General features: G+C 42.4%; 2 protein-coding genes and 1 pseudogene across 2 annotated transcripts in view; 1 reads left to right on the forward strand and 2 right to left on the reverse strand.

Annotated features, from left to right (window-relative positions):
• Positions 1 to 3,318: 3,318 nt before the first annotated feature.
• On the reverse strand, positions 3,319 to 3,873 carry LOC102244219 (annotated as a pseudogene).
• A 3,862-nt stretch (positions 3,874 to 7,735) lies between these two features.
• On the forward strand, positions 7,736 to 8,790 carry LEAP2 (liver expressed antimicrobial peptide 2). The gene is made up of 3 exons (XM_005865551.2): positions 7,736 to 7,871; positions 8,059 to 8,198; positions 8,503 to 8,790. Exons 1-3 carry the CDS (start codon positions 7,815 to 7,817, stop codon positions 8,537 to 8,539), a joined length of 234 nt encoding a protein of 77 aa, XP_005865613.1. The 5' UTR covers positions 7,736 to 7,814; the 3' UTR covers positions 8,540 to 8,790.
• Positions 8,791 to 10,335: 1,545 nt separating this feature from the next.
• AFF4 (AF4/FMR2 family, member 4) overlaps positions 10,336 to 18,779 on the reverse strand; it is a 53,610-nt gene continuing 45,166 nt past the window's right edge. The window contains exon 21 of the mRNA XM_005865552.2: positions 10,336 to 16,146. Coding sequence (XP_005865614.1) covers positions 16,019 to 16,146 — 128 coding nt within the window. The 3' untranslated portion in view covers positions 10,336 to 16,018. The remainder of the gene's footprint in view (positions 16,147 to 18,779) is intronic.

The raw sequence follows: 18,779 nt of genomic DNA on the forward strand, positions 1-18,779 counted from the left end.
CCTGGCCCGGGCAGAGGGCGGGGGGCGGGGGCGGACTCCGTGCCCAGCGCCCCGGAACTCGCCATGCACACCCGTTCTTTCTCATTGAAAATACCGCAAGGCCCCTGAACTGTCATCCTCGTCTCCGAGTTACGGACGAGGAACCTAAGTCACAGAGAACTTGAATGGGCGGCCCAAGGTCACTTGTGTGACTCCGTCTTCCTCTGAGGTCACTTCGCCCGCTACTTGCTTGGCGGCAACGGCTTTGTGTTACAGTGAAGCAGATAGGATAGTTGCACAGCATTGCGAGTTTGGTTAAATGGTGAAGTTTATGCTGTTAATTTTATTTCCATTATTTCATTAAAAGTTTTAAATGTGCTGCAGGGAAGAGATGGGGAAGGTTTGGTGCCAGTTTCTCAGGTAGACCCTTTTGGTCACTTATCAAATGGGTATGTGATGCCACCCTTCTTTTGTTTAAATCCTCACCTGATGATGTGTTCATTGATTTTTAGGGAGGGAGAGAAAGAAATATCGATGTGGGAAACATCCATTGGTTGCCTCCTATAGGTGACCCGACCGGGACTCCAACTGCACCCTTTGGGGGTACGGGGACCGCGCCCGCCTCCCGAGCCACCGGCCAGGGCTGGCGTCACCCTGCTGGGCCGTCTGGTTTAAAAGGGTTTGTTGGAAACTAGAAACAGGAGGGCAGAATCTGTTGTGATGCAGAAAAGAGGATGGGGACTCCGTTGTCTCATATGTGCTCACTGCTTTTTCTCTCACTTTTGATTTTTAAAGCATTTGTCGCGTTTTATCTTGTCTACACATGGGGGACTGAGGAGTTTGAGAAATCCAGGAGGAAGAATCCAGCCACCTATGAAAATGACCAATGAGCAGCTCATCTGGAGGATGGTTCCCGGTCTCTGAAAGACCCTTCTCTGGGAGAGGAGTCTGCATTGTGTAGTGTCTTGAAGACACAATAAACTTCTTATGGGCTGCCATGTTGTGATTTTGCATTTTTGTGAGCAGAGTCCTTGGTGTGACTTGCTAATCTTCAAGTTAATGAACTCCCTTCCCCAGAAGAGCCCTGAACCGTTTGGGCTAGTCTGGGAATTTGGTGAAGGAGTAGGGCTCACCCCTTGTTCTACAGTATAATCTACAAGAAAGTAGCTGCAGCTACTCTTGCAGGCCGGCCAGCTGTGGGTGGCATGGACTGTGGGGAATGTTGGTTCCCCTCCCTCTGATCCTCTAACAATAATAAAACCTAACTATGTTGTAATTTCTATGTGTCAGGCACTCTTCTTAGTCCTTTACACAAATGAGCTTTTAAACCTCACAACTACCTTTGAAATATTATTACACTCATTTTGCAGATGAGGACACAGGCACAGGGAGGGTTAACAATTTGGCCCAAATTATATAGATAGTGAAATGGTGGAGTCTGGCACTATAGTTTATGTTCTTAAAGTGACACTGTACTGCCTTTTCTCCTAAGGCAGGCCTTCCTTAGTAGCCTGAGGGGAAGTCAGCTATAAAAGGAGGGGTGAGGTGACCCCTTGACCTCTAGAGCTGGGGCAACACCCTGGCTATTTGTACCAGATTGCTAACAGTGGTTATTAACCATATATGCCCCATAAAGCCTAAAATATTTACTCTCTGGCCTTTTATGGAAAAAGTTTACTCCTGGAGCCTTTGAATATATATTTTGGTAGAAAAGTTTTATTTTTTTTAACAAAATGTACTAAATATATTCATCACTGGGGCTACAACAAATATGACACCACAGCTAAAGATGGAGTCCTATACAGAAATAAGTCAAGGACAGAAAATCTGAGGAAAAAGGAAAAAGCACAGGTCTTGGCCAGGTAGCTCAATTGGTTAGAGCAGTGGTTCTCAACCTGTGGGTGGCGACCCCTTTGGGGGTCGAATGACCCTTTCACAGGGGTCGCCTAAGACCATTGGAAAACACGTATATAATTACATATTGTTTTTGTGATTAATCACTGCTTTATGTTCAATTTGTAACAAAATACATCCTGCATATCAGATATTTACATTACGATTCATAACAGCAAAATTACAGTTATGAAGTAGCAACGAAAATAATTTTATGGTTGGGGGTCGCCACAACATGAGGAACTGTATTAAAGCGTCAAGGCATTAGGAAGGTTGAGAACCACTGGGTTAGAGCAAGCATGTCAAACTCAGGCTAACACGGGCCAAATAAGGTTTATGTGGGCTGCAAAAAAACAAGCTTCAATTTTCATAGAAATGTAGGTTTATTTTGATAGAGACATGCTGAATACAAAGGGCTGAAATAAATGAGTAATCATTAACAAAATAATAGCACATTTTAATAAAAATATATATATTTTTAAGATATCTGTATTGATTTCAGAGAGGAAGGGAGAGGGAGATAGAAACATCAATGATGAGAGAGAATCATGGATCAGCTGCCTCCTGCACGCCCCACACTGGAGATCAAGCCCACAACCCAGGCACGTGCCCTTGACCGGAATTGAATCCAGGACCCTTCAGTCCACAGGCCGACACTCTATCCACTGAGCCAAACCGGCCAGGGCAAAATATTTTTTCTTGAACATTAACTTAGCAGACATTGAATAACTGCACAAATTAATAAGCATAACGCAAATAAACCTATTTTGTTCTCCGAAAGCAAAGTATTTCCTGTTGTGGACACCAAACAAGTCAGTACAAGACTAATGATGTGGCAGTTGGCTGCTAAAACATTCCCAGCTAGTATTAGTGAAGAAAAATGGTGTGCCTGTGCATAAGGTGCATAAGGGAAATGAATGCAACATGATTATACTAATCAGTCATTAGCAAACGTAGCTCATTAATAATTATGTATAACAGGATGTTGTAAAAATTAAGCTATGAGGTTTTTATTAAAATGTTTCTTGCATACCATTATATTGGCTGGGCCGCAAAAATATTCATTGTGGGCCACATGCAGCCTGCAGGCTGTGAGTTTGACATGCTTGGCTTAGCAGGGGTGGGCAAACTTTTTGGCTCGAGGGCCACAATGGGTTCTTAAACTGGACCGGAGGGCCGGAACAAAAGCATGGATGGAGTGTTTGTGTGAACTAATATAAATTCAAAGTAAACATCATTACATAAAAGGGTACGGTCTTTTTTTTTTTTTAGTTTTATTCATTTCAAATGGGCCGGATCTGGCCCGCGGGCTGTAGTTTGCCCACGGCTGGCTTAGAGCATCCTCCCGATATGTCAGGGTTGTGGGTTCTATCCTCGGTCAGGGCACATACAAGAATCAACCAATGAATGCATGAATAAGTGGAATAATATGAATGTTTCTCCCTCTCTAAAATCAATAAAATATTTACAATAATGTTTATTTTAGAAAGCACAAGGAGAGAGACTGGACAGCAAGCTCAGGGCTCTTGACTGGAGTCCTGCTTTGCATAGGTTTCTTGCAGGTACTTACAGGCTGTGAGGTTCTTGGCCATATGTGTGTTCAACAGGCTGTCCATGTTGGGTTCTCCTAGCAGGCCCTGGACGGGGAGCAGGATGGGCCTGATGTCGTACAGGGCAGACCACAGATCCTTCGGGATGTGCAGGCAGATGTTACCCGGGGTGTCCGCATCAGCGTGGTAGCAGGGGTAGGAACTTTGCCACGGGTGTGTTGGAAGGGTGGCCACTGGGGAGCTCTAGGGAGAGCTGGGACCTCATGTCTTCATAGAGAGTGCCAGCTGCTCCATGGATGGTCCTCACCCATTTGAAAAGGTGGTCTGATTCAGGGAAGGCAGAAATTCCTTTGTTGCCAGACATCGTGGGGTCATCAGCTCCTGTAACCTCCACACCATGCACCTCTTTCCCACAGGGCCCTCCTCTGGGCTCACTCCTTCACCCGCAGCCGCGAAACTGGCGGCAGCTGGATTGCGGTTCTGGGAAGCTCTGGGAGGGACACAGGAACTCGGAGAACACCACTGTAACTCAAAAAGGTACCTTTTTCCTTCCGACAGCAGTTAGTGTGGTAAGGGTTGGCAGTTTTATGCTTATGCTTCCCTGCTCCGCTTCTAGAAATTTCCCAAGTACACCTGTTGCTGGTCCAGAACGGCAACTTTCACTGTAGTTCAGCTTCTGTCTCAGGCTGCATCTTTCCTTCTTATTCTCATGATTGTTCTTGCCTTTTAGGAACCAAAGTTAAAATACTTCCAAACCTAAAAATAAAAAATTGGTACGGTAAGCTGCATTCATTGTGAGGCAGGATAAGGAGGAATGGCTGAGTGGCAGACTTGGGCCCATACCCTTTTGCGGTTGCTTCCTTCCTGTGATATAGGCAAGAAACCTGCATTCCCGAGCTTTGAACTTGCTGCCCATAAAACAGATGTGTTAATAATTTTCCTGTTTGGCTCTTTGTCCAAATTTATTCTCAGGGCTTGCCTGAGATGCAACATATTCGGGTTGTGGGCTTTTTTGAGAATGATGAGAGCTGTGGACCTGAAGATATAAATGTACCCATCCATAACTTTGCATAGTTTCAACAGATGCATGCACCAGGGGAGGACCACTGCCATTCATGAATCTCTCTCCCTCTCTGGTTTTAGCCCCAAGCTTCCTAGGGGAGATGGCCACCCTTTCCCACCTTCTGGGCTTCATTTTTTAAAAATATGTTTTTATTTATTTAAGAGAGAGGAAAGGAGAGGGAGAAGAGAAACATCGATGAGAGAGAAAAAATTGGCTGCCTCCTGCACGCCCCTACCAGGTATGGAGCCTGCAACCTGGGCATATGCCCCTACTGAGAATCAAACTGGCAACCTCTGGGTACATTGGGACGATGCTCAACCAAGTGAGCCACACCAGCCAAGGCATTCTTGGCTTCATTTTACCCTAAGACTTTCTTTGACTCCTTTGGAGGTACCAGCTCAAAATCAAGCTTGCCCTTTCTCAGCACTGAGCCTGTTGGTCTGAATCCTTTTTATCTCAGGAGTACCCTAAGAAGCCCTTGCTGTAAGCCCTATACAGGCTGAGCTTCTGCTTTTAGATAAAACTGTGAAAGGCTGCTTTTAAGCCCGTCTCTTATTAAAGAGCTGCCTCTCTAAACTTGGAGGCACAAAGCTCTGTGAAGCAGGGCGCTGAGGTGGTGGTGGCTGAATGTGGTGAGTTGTCATAGCTCAGTGCTCCTGTACATGATTTGGGATCTGGGATCATTTTAAGGACTATTTGTAGAAATCCATAAAGAAAAGGAAAACTTGGGTAAAGTATCTTAAGGAAGAGGGACCACTACTGTGGGCCTCAGTATCTATAACCCACCCACCTGTCCCCTCCAGCCTTCGTGCAGCTCCTTCACCTGCCGCTGGGGCACAGCCAGTTAGTTGTTCATTTTGCCCTTCTTTCCCCCAGCAGTGCTCCTACCCCCAACAAAGGCATTCATTTCTGGGCAGCAGAATGGGAACTCTTCAGTTGGCCAACAACAGTCCTGGAGATACAGGTTTGCCTAGTGCAGGCACAGAACTCTGCCAATTTCAGCCAGCAAAAAAGCGAATACATTTTGACCCTTTGTTGAAATTTCACCTAGAAAAGTTTTTCCGTTTCAGGAAAGTCATTTTTTATTAGGCCCCTCCTTCTCGGGGACAGCACAAAAGTTTCCAGTTACTGTTAAGCCCTAACGATCTCTCCTCCTGAAATGTTCAAACATCTGTTTGTGTCCTACACCCTCTTCCTCATTTCATCCCAGGCACCTACCTCCAAAGCAGGAAATCCCTGGGAGCTGTGTTCAGAGTTATCCATGCTGTAAATGATCAATGCTTCAGTCTCAATTTCTTCTTGTAAATTAATCACGTGAACCCCCAGATGTCAGTGCCTGAGAGGCCTCAGGGATCTCCTCCCATCTCATGGACAGAACAAGAGACTAAAGCCCAAAGAGGGGCTGGGCTGGCCTGTGGTCAGTTACCCTCCCGAGACCCCACTCCTGCCTCCCAGCCACGCACGCTTCTTACAGCTGAAATTGTTAGAGGCTGCTTAGGCCTTTCCCTGGAGGGAGGAACATGTAGTTATGTACTTTATTCAGCGAAATACTTGATTGCAGGGGGCCTGTGACATTTAAAATTTTTTTATTAAAATTTTAAAATTTGATTTTGCTTGGAGTACAGGAAGGCAGAAATGGAGGATTAGGAGAAAGTACCCATCTTTGGAATGAGCAGGTTCCGAATCCCATGTGGCACATCACTCCAGGCTGATAAAGGGGAGGCTGGCACTGAGTCCACAGACCCAACTGGCTCTAGGACATCACGTTGCTCAGTCTTTTGCTTATCTAATCAGATTTGTTCTTACCCAATGTTCACTAGGTCACCACGTAGCCTCTTCTCCACCCTACAAAGTTCCTAGTTAAGCCCCTACCTGAGGTCACCCAGAGTAAAGGGAAGGAGCAGCTAACTGGTCACAAACTCGCAGAACTGGTTAGCTGAGTTTAGCAGAGATCTACTTCTCAGTGTTTCAGAAAGTACAGGCAGTGGTGTCTCCTTCCAGGCCTGGAACCAGGACAGACAGCTGTGGTCACAGCCTGCCCCACCCACCTTTGAGGTCCACCATACCACCTTCCTCTCCCTTGGCAAGAGAATTGGCGACCTTCTGTTTCACCTTCAGCTGTGCCGCATCTCCTCCTCTTTTCCTCGGAGAACAGGCAGGTTCTTACCAAATATCCAACCTCTGAAGATGAGAAGGGCCTTGGAAACAGATATCAGCAAACTTTTCCCAGAGACACCAGGCAGAGAAGAAATCTTATTGCATTTGTCTTGTTGGCTAACCTTTCTAGGTCACATGTAAATCTAAAGTCCTATCAATCTCTTTACTCAGAATTCACACCTTTGCCCCCAAATGTATTAAAATGCCCATGTCATTTAATGAGTACCCATAGCTACTCATGGTTGCCCCAAGAAGCCAGCAGCAGTTCCTACTTTGGGCTTTGGAGACAGCTCAGCTTAGACCTGCTTCCCTGAGGCTGCAAGAAGGACATGCTCTTTAGGAGGCCTAGGTGGCCTCGTGGGAGGGAAGTCCATAACTCAAGGTTTTGCAGTGTGATTTATCACCACCACACAAGTTTAGGAGCCCTCGCTCCCAACTCATTCACAGAACAAAACAAGACATCAACCTATACTCATTCATTCGAGTCACCTGTGGTTCACATAAGTCCCACATCAGTTCCTGATGGCCTTACCCCCAGGAGAGGGCAGGTAGACAAGATTTTGAACTTTCCACAGCTGGGTCTCTATTCTTCCGGGAAGATGATCTGGAGCAGAGAATTAGGGTGACAGTCAATCTACATAAATGAGGGACTGGGGCATTGTAGACCCTGCTTGCCAAAGCATCCTCCCACAGTAGGGAGATGGGGGCATTATCCAATTGCCTATAACACAATAGCTCAGTGCCTCTTTCCTGGACAAGACTGAAAGGGGTCAGCGCTATTTCTGAAGACCTCATTATTAGAATTCTATTTTGATATAAATTATCTCACTGAGCTATTTCGGAATCAAAATATGGCTAGGTGCCTGGCCTCCCTCAATGTCTTCACGTGGCTTTCACAGGGAAGGGTAGTGCTGACTTTTGCTAAAATGGGTGAAAGGGTCCAAGCAGCCAACATAATCACTCAAAGTCCAGATGAGAGATCAGTAAATACAACGTGCCTGAAAGGCAGGCCTTGAGCACATTCCTCGGGTAGACATTAACTTATTAAATCGATCCTGATTGCAAAAATAAACTTTGCCCCCATCTCACCTGGCATCCATAAACGAGGCACATTTCAGTCTATAAAGGTGGGAACTGTCCCTGGCTTTCAGGCTCCAACATTCCGTGTCAAGATGTGGCACCTTAAACTCGTTGCAGTGCTCATGATCTGCCTGTTACTGTTGGGCCAGGTAAGGATACGAGTGTGGGCGTGCGGGGACGGTGGCACTGTAAGCAGAGCCCGAGATCCAGACTCCGTCCTGAGGAATGATTCTTCTGCTCTCAGTCTGCAGCATCCTGGGAATGACAATTCCTCCAAGATGCGCAGCAGGGTGTCAACCCTTCCACACCTGAGGTGAATTTGTTTTTGCCCCACAGATAGATGGCTCCCCAATATCGGAACTGAGTTCAGCAAAGAGAAGGCTGCGGAGAATGACCCCATTTTGGAGAGGGGTTTCCCTCAGGCCCATTGGAGCCTCCTGCCGGGATGATTCCGAGTGCATCACCAGGCTATGCAGGTACTCCACAAACTTGGGAGCAGGGCTGAGCCAAAGAGGCCTGGGAAGCTGGGCAGAAATCAGCACACTCACAGACCTAAGGATAAAGTTGGGATGGAGGACTTGAGGCTGGGAGCTCCTTGGCGAATCCCTCGGGAGTTAAGAGCCAAGGACAGTTACACAGGTGCCATGAAAGAGCGGTGCCTTTCCTCTCTGCAATCCTCCCTGAACTTGGATATCTCAAACCAGAGGAAGGAAACAGATTGGCTCTGGGCACTGCTATCTTTATTCTTTATCTTAAAAACCACCTTTTCTTTTCCCTTAGAAAGAGACGCTGTTCCCTAAGTGTGGCCCAGGAATGATGTACATACCAGGGAAAAAGAGGAACCGCACTCACCTACAACAATGCTCCGTTCTATGGAATATTGATTGACTGCGCATTGGCTGGAGACACTTAAGGGAAGCAATCTTGTGTTTTTAATATTTAAAGACAGATTATGCTTTAAATTGGTCTCCGTTTCTTCTTAGAATGTTATTTAGATGAGCATAACTAAACTTGTCAATTTAGAGTTTATTTTTCTATGTATATTATTAAAGGTCTCAAATTTGAAAATTTGGCAGTCTGAAATTTAAGCCTCTGAGTGGAAGAAGGGTCACTTTGTATACTCTAGAAAAAATACCCCAGCATTACCTAATAATCATGTGTTGTTACTGTTCACACTTGATCTTAGCCAAAAAGCTGAGAAGTGATGATGTGTTACTTCTCGACCCTGAAAGTTAACAGTAAGTAGCAACAAAAGTAGTGAGAGTTAACCTTTTTTCAAGAAATAAAGAACATGCCTTGGCCAGTGTGGCTCATTGGTTGAGTGTCAACCATGCACTGAAAGGTCACAATTCCTGGTCAGGGCATATGCCCAGGTTGCAGGTTCGATTCCCAGTTGGGGTGCATGCAAGGGACAGCGGAGTGATGTTGTTCTCTCACACTGATGTTTCTTTCTCTCCCTCTAAAACAAACAAAAAAAACCCCCGAAATGAACACAGTGGCAAGCTACAGGCATCAGATTAGTAATAGCTATGTGATCAGCAAGTTCCTAAGCTGTGGACCAGGATCCTAGCCCTTCACTCCCTGTACAAGAACTCTTCAGTAAGGTGCCAAAAATGGGCAATGCTGGCACTGGCTACCTGATGATGTGCTCAAGTTTGTGACTGAACAGAAGGCAGAAGTGAAAGAAAATCTAGCTAAATCCTATATAATAAAAGGCTAATATGCAAATAGACCGAACAGTGGAACAACCAAACAACCGGTCACTATGACATGCGCTGACCACCAGGGGGTGTGCGTGGAACATGGCAGGCGTTGGCTGTGGCGGGATGGTGGAGCAGGTAAGCGAGGGCGCCAGACCAAGGCAGGGCACCAGTCACTGTCATCGGGGAGTGCCTCTGGTGGTTACTGAAAATTCTTTGCTCCCATGTCCCGCGATCCCACCCAGCGCTCTCACCTGCTGCCGGCACCGGCCCTGCTCGCACTGCAGCAGGCGCCAGAGCTGCCGCTCATACCTGGCACCAGTCCCGATTGCTTGGGGCCATCAGCGGGTGGAAGTGGCGGCTGTCGGCCCGATCGCCCCTGAGGGCTTCTCCACCTCCCCCTGCTCCTGAGGGGTGATCAGGGCAGCAGCCGCCGCTCTCACCCACTGACAGGACTGGCCCCCTCCCACCCACTGCTGGCACTGGCCCCAATCACTCCATGCTGTCAGCGGGTGCAAGCCAGGCCAGTGCCATCAGCAAGTGGGAGCTGCGGCAGTGGAAGCAGGACTGCCAGCAGATAGGGGACCAGGGGCCTGGCAAGGGTGTGGAGGATGGGCCAAGACCAGCCCCTGTGCCCACTGCAGCCTCGCGGCCCACAGTTCCTTTCAAGGTGCACAAATTCGTGCACTGGGCCGCTAGTAAAACAATAAAAGCCCAAGGCACACAGAAACAGCAAAAAGGGTTTGTCTGAGATTTCTGTTAATGCAGGGTGAATTCTGATCTATGCAAAGGGACCCATGGCTAGCAAAAGTGCAGAATTTCTGTAATGAGAAAATGAGACGTGGACAAATAGACCAGACTTTTAAAGAAAAGTAGCACTGGACCCTAAAACACAAAACAGAAATTACATATAAAGGGTAAACTGAGAATTGACAGTTTATAAACTTTAATACAGAAAATCTATTTGATATTTATTAAACTTAGTTTCTCCAGCTATGGTTTGGCATTATACAAAGCATCTTAATGACACAGTAGAGTTAAAAAGATCTTTACAAATTGAAATGTGATACCCTTGTCTCCAAATATTTTAATTGCCATAAATTTGTTTAAAAATACACATTAAACGCATGTTTGACACTCTAAACTTTCTATAATCTCAATACCACAAAATACATATAATATACTATACAGATGTGGAAAAATCTAGTTAGTATATAATACTTTGCTCACCATTAACAGCTTTATTATGTGAAATGCACATACTGACTTAGAAATCCTAGCTTTTGAACCCCAAAGTACCTCTGAAATTTTGACATATTGCAACAAATAAAAATCACAGTATATAATTGAAATTTTGGTTGAAAATGTCAGATGCCTAAATATTTTGGATAAAAGAAATGTAAAACAAAGATCTGGTTCATGTACAAAACAACGGCATCCAACAGACACTAACAGTACCTTTCTGTAGAATCAACAAGCCTTCTAATTTATCAGCGGCATCACCTCCCCTCCAAAACCCTCCCTGGATATCAAACCATTATTAGCCAAATAATTTTAATTTCAAATAAGATAAAAGGACTTTCAATAAATATATAACCATTTCCATCCTCCATATACAAAATTTCTTAAAATCATTCAAAACGGAGGCTAGAGGCTAGATAGAATTTTTCCTAACTGTGCTTACCAACCCCACATCTGGTCCTCAACAGTGGTGCCTTTTCAGGCACTGCCATTTGGGCCAGCTCTGTTGGTGAGCCCCACCCTAACCCAACCCCAGTACTGTTGAATGCTCATGTCAATGATTTGCCAGGTGTGTGCATAAAACTGTAAAACAGGGACACTTCTTGAACAGCTATAACAAACTCAACAGTATGGATAATTATGGCATTGACTTGAAAGGCAGCATTTCCAAAGAAATATTTTCCTAGAGAGAAATACAAGCAGGTAGAAAATTCCAATGGTTAAAAGCTGAAAAGAAACTCCACGTGGAAGCAGATAGAGGTCAAAACTGAATTATTTCTAGAATTTCTGGGAGTTCCAGCCCCCACTCCCTCCTCACTTTGCTCATTTAGAGAGCTCTTTTGTTTCTTTTTAAGAATGGCAATGGCAATTTATGCTTAGCTGAGCAATGGTGGCAAGGAGAGGTCAGTGGCAACATTCCCGAAAGTCAACTTCCATTACAGGATGATGATTTAGGCTGCTATTTTAAGATGCTGAAGATCTACAAGACTTGGTTCAGATTTGATTCTGATGCCTTATTCTGTGACCAAATTCTATCAAAAAGAAGAGACTTAAATATTCTTTCCTTTCCCTTTTCTGGAGACAGTAAGTTCTTTTTAATTAACCATAGGGTTCAACTGAATAGAATCAGCATCTGCTTTACCAACTATTAATAACTTGCTTCCTGTCACTTACCAGCTTGGTTCTAGGGTCCAGGGTGTCTAAAGTGAGTTTCTCCTTCAGTGAGTATGTGAAAGATATACTCACAAACATGACCAATTTGGTCTCTCATCACTACATATTCCAAGTCATTCCATACTTCTCTCTTCTATTTATCTTATGGAATAGCAACCTTAAATGTGCAATATTATTATTGGAAAAAAATCAGCCTCTCCAACACATTGATATATGACCTGAAATGAAATCTGTGTTCCACATTAATTAGGGAACACGAGTTATAGGAGTCTATATGGATTTGAAATGCTTTCCCAATTTTCTTAGGTTTTGTTGTTTTTAAAAAAACATAACCACAATCTGCCTAAAATCAGTCATTCCAAGTAGATGTTCCTGAGACCCAGAAGCAAACTACTATAATTCAAAATACATGAGGCCATTCTGTCCAATTAGCAACTGGAAAATTAAAATCCTTCCCACCCTGTAAGAGCCCTATTATACTACAAAGGGCTCTATATATTTTAAAAGTTAATTTACTACAAATCATAGTAATTAAGCTTTAAGATCTAAAAGGAATACACATTGCACCCTTGAACATTATTCAAGGTGTCAACAAGAAAGTGTCTTAGATCAATTTAATAAATAATGTGGAAATAGTTGCACTAAGCTAAAATACTAAACACACAATTTTTGACAAACTAAGTTCATGTTTTCATACATACATACATACATATATATAAAGTGTGTATGTGTACATAGTTTTAAAATCCAAAGTTGCATACCCTCACACCTAAAAGAGTGCACAGCTACCTCTCCTCTGCACACAGGCATCTCGGACTGGAGAGACCACTGGCCGCTCTGAAACTCTATAGAGTCAAAACATTAATTTAGAACAGGTGCCTTTTGCAAGCACTTGCTTCACAATGCAAGCTCATTCAAAAAAAGGTAACTTTGCAAAGTTTCTGTCATAAAACACAAAATGATGCTATCTGAGCTGATTAAACCTTTCTTTACTCAAAAGAAACAACAATGAAAAACAACAACAGTGAATCTAATAAAGTCACAAGTGTATCAAAGTGCAGCCCAGATGCCTAAGGAGCCATCAGTGCGAAAGCTCCTCAGCGCACAGGCATGTATGGGCAAGTACACGTTACTCTACATTGCTTTTTACTTTGGAGAATTAAATTAGTGATGGTCAACCTTCTCCACTCTTCAGCAACTATAATTGTAAATTTATTGGAAGTATTCATTACTTTTAAAGTCAGTTCTTGGCTACTTGCCCAGAAAAAGGTGGCACTGAGGCAAGAAGCAGGCAGAATGCTCTCCAGCAAGACTGGGCCTAGGCTGGACTGTAGAAGTTTGAGAATCAGCTGGAGGGAAGTGCTCCCCATAGCCCAACCCAGACTGACCAAGACTATTATGTAACAACTTCATCCACTGCAATCTGCTGGTTGGTTGCCTATAGAGAGTCCAATGGTGTAGGCTGCTAACTCATACAAGTGTGGTCATAAAGAGCAGTCAACAGAGTAGTTTTTAAATAGTTGCTATTTCTAGAATTAACTATATATTAAGTACAAGTCTCAGACTACTAAGTAAGTTTTTAGTCACTTGTCAAATACAGTTTTAAATGGTTGGAGAACACTGAAGACACCTACTGAGGAAGGAGGAATGGTCACCTGTAAAGGAGTCCGAAGTATGTGCTGGAGCAGATGAAGACGCAGACAGAACTTCTGAGATGGACTCAGGAGAGGAGTGGTGTTTCCAGAGAACATTACCTTAAAGATTCAATTCTTTAGGACAGGATTTTGATCCACTGCCCATTACTACTGGTGGAAAAAACCCACCACAGTGAAAAGCTTGACAAACTCACTCTCCCAGAATTGACACAGTTTTTAGAGAAAGAGTATCTTAGAGCAGCACCATAAAACATGCAGGAAACTCTGCTTTAACCAAACGCTGGTGTGACCCTAGAAACGCTCCTGCTGCCTCTCAGGACACAGAAGAGATTAGAACATACTGGAACTCAGAGGTGCCCACAGGCTCCTGTTGCTGACTATCTAAAAGCTCAGAGGATACCTTTTCCATTTCTAGGACATCACTGCAAATAAAGGAATCAGGGTCAGAGAAGTTAGAAGGCCAGGACCTATGTCTACTGGATTAACAGTGGTAAGTTTCTCACTGAATAACTACCATGCTCACTGAGACGTCCTCTTAAAGAAAACTGTTCCTAAAACATGAAGATATCAGAGGCAATTTCTCCAAGGGAAAAAGGTGGTCAACGCAATTTATAGATATCATTCTTCAAGGATATGCAGAAACAATTTGAGGTACAAAACAGTTAAGCAGCTCTAGAAATATGAAGCCACAGGACAATGAAAGTTCTCTAGCTTCAGAAATAAGTGTAAAAGAGACTCGAAAACAGAATTCACTGCACCACTGGGCTTGGAGATTTTCTATCCCTTCTTTCCCATTTCAAGCCTTAGCAATCATCTATAAATATCAGGATAATCCTTTTTTTCTGACTGGGTGGATTCATTTTTAGAATGGGGAGAAGGACAAACTATTTTTTGAAACAGCATTACCCAATAGGTTTGACCAAGTCATGTACAAAAGCATTAGCTTTTCTGAAATAATTAATCTTTATGTGACCCTAAAGATGTAAAAGAAGAGAGAATTTAACATTGTTACTGCAGGAGACCAACCATATGGGTGATCTGGTCCTAGTATAAAACTTCATCTGTAAACAGTCCAGAGTCTTCATTTAAAGGTAAGATTTAAGGCACACCAGACATGATAGGGGCACTAAAACAAGATAGAGGAAATATTTCTCACCTTTGACTCTTATATGCACCTTATAGGAAAAGGTACAACTCTTATAGAGCTGGCTTCTTAAGCAATACCCCTACTCCCCACCCCTTCCCAAGAGCTCACATTGAACCAAGTTAGGTACTTTTCTAGTGTGAATTTTCTGATCCTATCAGAAACATATATAATTGATGAGGGCCTTCATAATACAAAGGGACTAATTACAAAACAGGTTTAAAAGGAGAAATTCATCATCTCTACATCAGGCATTAGAACTCTAAGTTGTATAACAAAAGCACACACACCAAAGCTCTAGCCCATTCCTGTATCAGTCACTGCATGCTCCTATCAGAGCATCACAATCTAGTGTGGAAGAATATTTATATAAGAATTCTGAGAGAGATTTTACCCTTTAAATATCATTAATGAAAAAGATATAGGCAGCAACTTTCAGGAGTTGGATCATCCTTTGCTCAACAGTAACTTACACTATTTAAATTTTAATAATTAGCAAAAAAAACAAAACAAAACAACCAAACCCACCATCACCACATGGTTTTAGTAAAATCCATAAAGTTCAAGATTGTCCTTTTATAAAACCCTTCATTTGATATGCTTCTCCTAGAAAGTCTGCCTGCCCTCTTCTGTAATGCATTAAATGCAAGTTGTAGTCACCTTGTGATTATTAGTGTTATCAACACACGTTCACAGTTCTTGAAATAATGCATACCAAATCAGACATATTTTACACCCACGTAGAATGCTATCTTCTCATATTTAAGTGATTTTCATATGTAGAATATCCTTAATACTAAGTATAAATTCTGCATTAATAAAATTGTAGTTAATATTTGAAATATTATCAGGTAGTAGGTATAGAAAGAACATGTCCATATTTTAGATGAACCAACTGTTACTCTTAGAAGAGCGACCACAAAAAGACATTAATTGGTAACAAAGCTCCCAAAGTATATAAATAAAAATGCCTACATTACATTTATGCTAAATATTTAACAGGATAAATTTATAGGCAGAAATAATGAAGTTTTAAACTAGCCCCAATGTGGGATCTTAAATTAAAAAAATTAAAATAAATAAAATTTCGATTACTTAAGAATTGCAATTGGAATTTCAATCTTATTAATAAAGATCACTGAAACCATCTTATCAATATGCTGCAGATTTAAAAGCATTTAAATAATTTTTCATATTGGGAATATTGACAGGGTCAACTGACATGATGGCTTTGGGCTATAAAAAACAATAACACATGAACAAGGGAGGAGAACACCATTCCTCATTCTTAGTGTTGACTAGGTGGCATGTTATGGCAGTTTTCCTTCATGATGTAACACAGTGTTGTGGAGAGAATCAGAGGCAACAAGAATGTGTTCAGTTCAAGATATCAACTTGGCATCCTGGCGAAGCCAGTGCAGTCCCTGCCGGGTGTAACGAACTAGGTCTGTCATGATGCTTGCGTTAAAGATGAGAGGGCCCATTACTTTATCCAGTTCAGCAAAGAATTCTAGAAAATGAAAAACACTCATTAAATGATGTACATTGCTTTAAAATTTTTAGTCTAGACTGTAAAATAATATTCATATGAAGTAAAAAAACACACCCTCTTATACTAAAATAACTCTCCGTGTCTTAGAACAAGCCATCCCATAGTCTCAAGTTATATTTCCCCCTAAGTCACAAAATATTTAAATGAACTGTATGATCAGGAATTAAGTGTTATACAAGTAAGCAGAATTTCACTGATGGAAATTATAAATTGTTAGTATGCAGTAAACATTATTAAAATAGAGACCTAGTACCACAATGTGCTATTATTACTCAAAAACAATCTCTGTGTACTGTTTTTGTATAAGAAGCATGTTTCCCCGTAAGAGCTCCTGTGAAGCTTATTTATGTTTATTTTGTTAATCCTCACCCAAGGATATTTTTCCATTGATTTTTAGGGAGAGTGGAAGGGAGGGGGAGAGGCAGAGAGAGAGAGAGAAACACCAATGTCACATTGATTGGCTGCCTCCTAGACCAGGGCCAAGGATCAAGCCTGCAACCGAGGTACGTGCCCTTGACTGGAATCAAATCCGAATCCTTCGATCCGAAGGCTGATGCTCTATCTACTGAGCCAAACTGGCTAGGGTGCCCCGTAAGGTTTAGACACTTTTGACAGCCTGTATCCAACCTTTCTGCTGTAATCATATGCCATGCAACTTCCCATGTTATAGACAGTAGTTTAAAAATATAAGGGACAGAAATAAAAGGATTCTTCCTATGTGAACAAATACAGGCTGATGTACATGTGAGGTGGGTGTAGAGAGGAGGAGAGTAAAACAGTATCCTAACATTTGATCCCAATGCAATTTTGGGAGAAGATAAAGGGATGTAGGACTCAGACAACAAAGACAGTTGATATACATGCACAGAAAAAGGGGTCATTCTCACGATAAAGCTCTCAGCCTACTTAAATAAGGCAAGAAGTAATCAAATAGTTGAGAAGAAAAGGGTCCTCTTTATAGAATTCCAGCTAATTAATGTAGCAGGAATATCAGAACAGAAAATTCCTGATGCATTTTAATAAATATAAGTAGTGATCATGAATGAGTGCTAAAAGCATGAAGTTAAAGATTAATAGGGAATCTTACATTAAACTGAGTCAGGCTGATACCATATAAATGAATCAACAGTCAGATCTTATTATCACTAGAAAAGAGATAATCATTGCACACCTTATACTATGATGTAATAGAAAATCTAGAGTGCCACCTATGAAACATTCTTATCTAAAATAATAAACTCGAGTCTAACTAATCAAGCCTCAAGATATAACTATCAGCCCTGGCCAATGTGTTTCATTGGTTGAGCATCATCTTATGTAGGTCGCAGGTTCAATTCCCTGTGAGGGTACATAGCCAGGTTGTGGATTTGATCCCTGCTTAGGGCACATGCAGGAGGCAACTGATCGATGTTTCTCTCACACCGATGTTTCTCACTCACTCTCTATCTCTCCTACTCCCTTACTCTCTCTTTAAAATCAATGTGAACATATCCTTGGGTGAGGATTAGGAAAAAGAAAAAAAACAGATGTTAACTATCAGTATGAAGGAAATAAAGGGGACAGAGAAGAGCAAACTAAATGATACCATAAGAAAGCAATCAGTCAAATCCAGAATATGATATAGTCTATGGCCCAGTTTCTCCTTGACATCAATGGCATGACCAAAAACCAAAACAAAATACTTGAGACTGATCAATGAATGTTTAGATCCTGTCTAAACCAAATCCAATTGTTAAAAAAGGGGCATATTTGAGATAACAGAAAAATCTGATGGTAGACTAGATAGAAGATGATTTAAAGTAATTATTATTAATTTGGGTGGCTGTGATAAAGGCATGGTGATCATGTTTTTGAAAAGTCTCTCACCTAAAGATGTATATCAAAGTATTTAGGTGCAATGTCATAATTGGGTATGCCGGAAACCAATTCCAGCATGACAGGAGGGCTGCATCTGGGAATGGCTGAGGGCATTTCCCCAAACCTGAAAAGGGATTATTGCTTGGCTGCCAGACAGCTAAAGTGCATCTTAATCTACATGTTATTGCCTCCTACTGGCCAAACACCTGAACAGCCGTAGGCTAATTCCCCCATTCTGACAATGGACTCTGTACGAAACCCTGACCCTTTGAAGTGTGTATCTCTGCCGCACCTCAGGACAATTTGTGTTAATAAAAAGCATGGGGTCCTGAGACAAGGAGACCTTTTAGACCTTAGACTTTAAGAACTTAGACCTTAGATCTTAGTTTCCTTTAAGCTAAGCTCCTCTGACTCCCAAATGCCTTTCAAAATTATGCTTCGTCTCTAGACTCTTGATACTGGAACAAGAACCCCAGCATGGGTATTTGCTTTAAAATACTCCAGGAAAAGAATGAGGGGCAAGGAGAGATGGAACATGGTTAGCAAAATGTTGTGTTGTTGAAGCTGTTGCCTTTAGTCCAGCGGTTCTCAACCTGTGGGTCGCGACCCCTTTGGGGGTCGAACGACCCTTTCACAGGGGTCGCCTAAGACCATCGGAAAACACATATATAATTACATATTGTTTTTGTGATTAATCACTATGCTTTAATTATGTTCAATTTGTAACAATGAAA

Source organism: Myotis brandtii, unplaced genomic scaffold (genome assembly GCF_000412655.1).
Source record: "Myotis brandtii unplaced genomic scaffold, ASM41265v1 scaffold208, whole genome shotgun sequence".
Classification (NCBI taxonomy): domain Eukaryota; kingdom Metazoa; phylum Chordata; class Mammalia; order Chiroptera; family Vespertilionidae; genus Myotis; species Myotis brandtii.

Coding starts and splice junctions, on each gene's coding strand:
- LEAP2 (XM_005865551.2), top strand. CDS start 7,815: ATGTGGCACCTTAAACTCGTTGCAGTGCTCATGATCTGCCTGTTACTG. Junction 7,872..8,058: donor GCCTGTTACTGTTGGGCCAG/GTAAGGATACGA, acceptor TTTGCCCCACAG/ATAGATGGCTCCCCAATATC. Junction 8,199..8,502: donor TGCATCACCAGGCTATGCAG/GTACTCCACAAA, acceptor CTTTTCCCTTAG/AAAGAGACGCTGTTCCCTAA.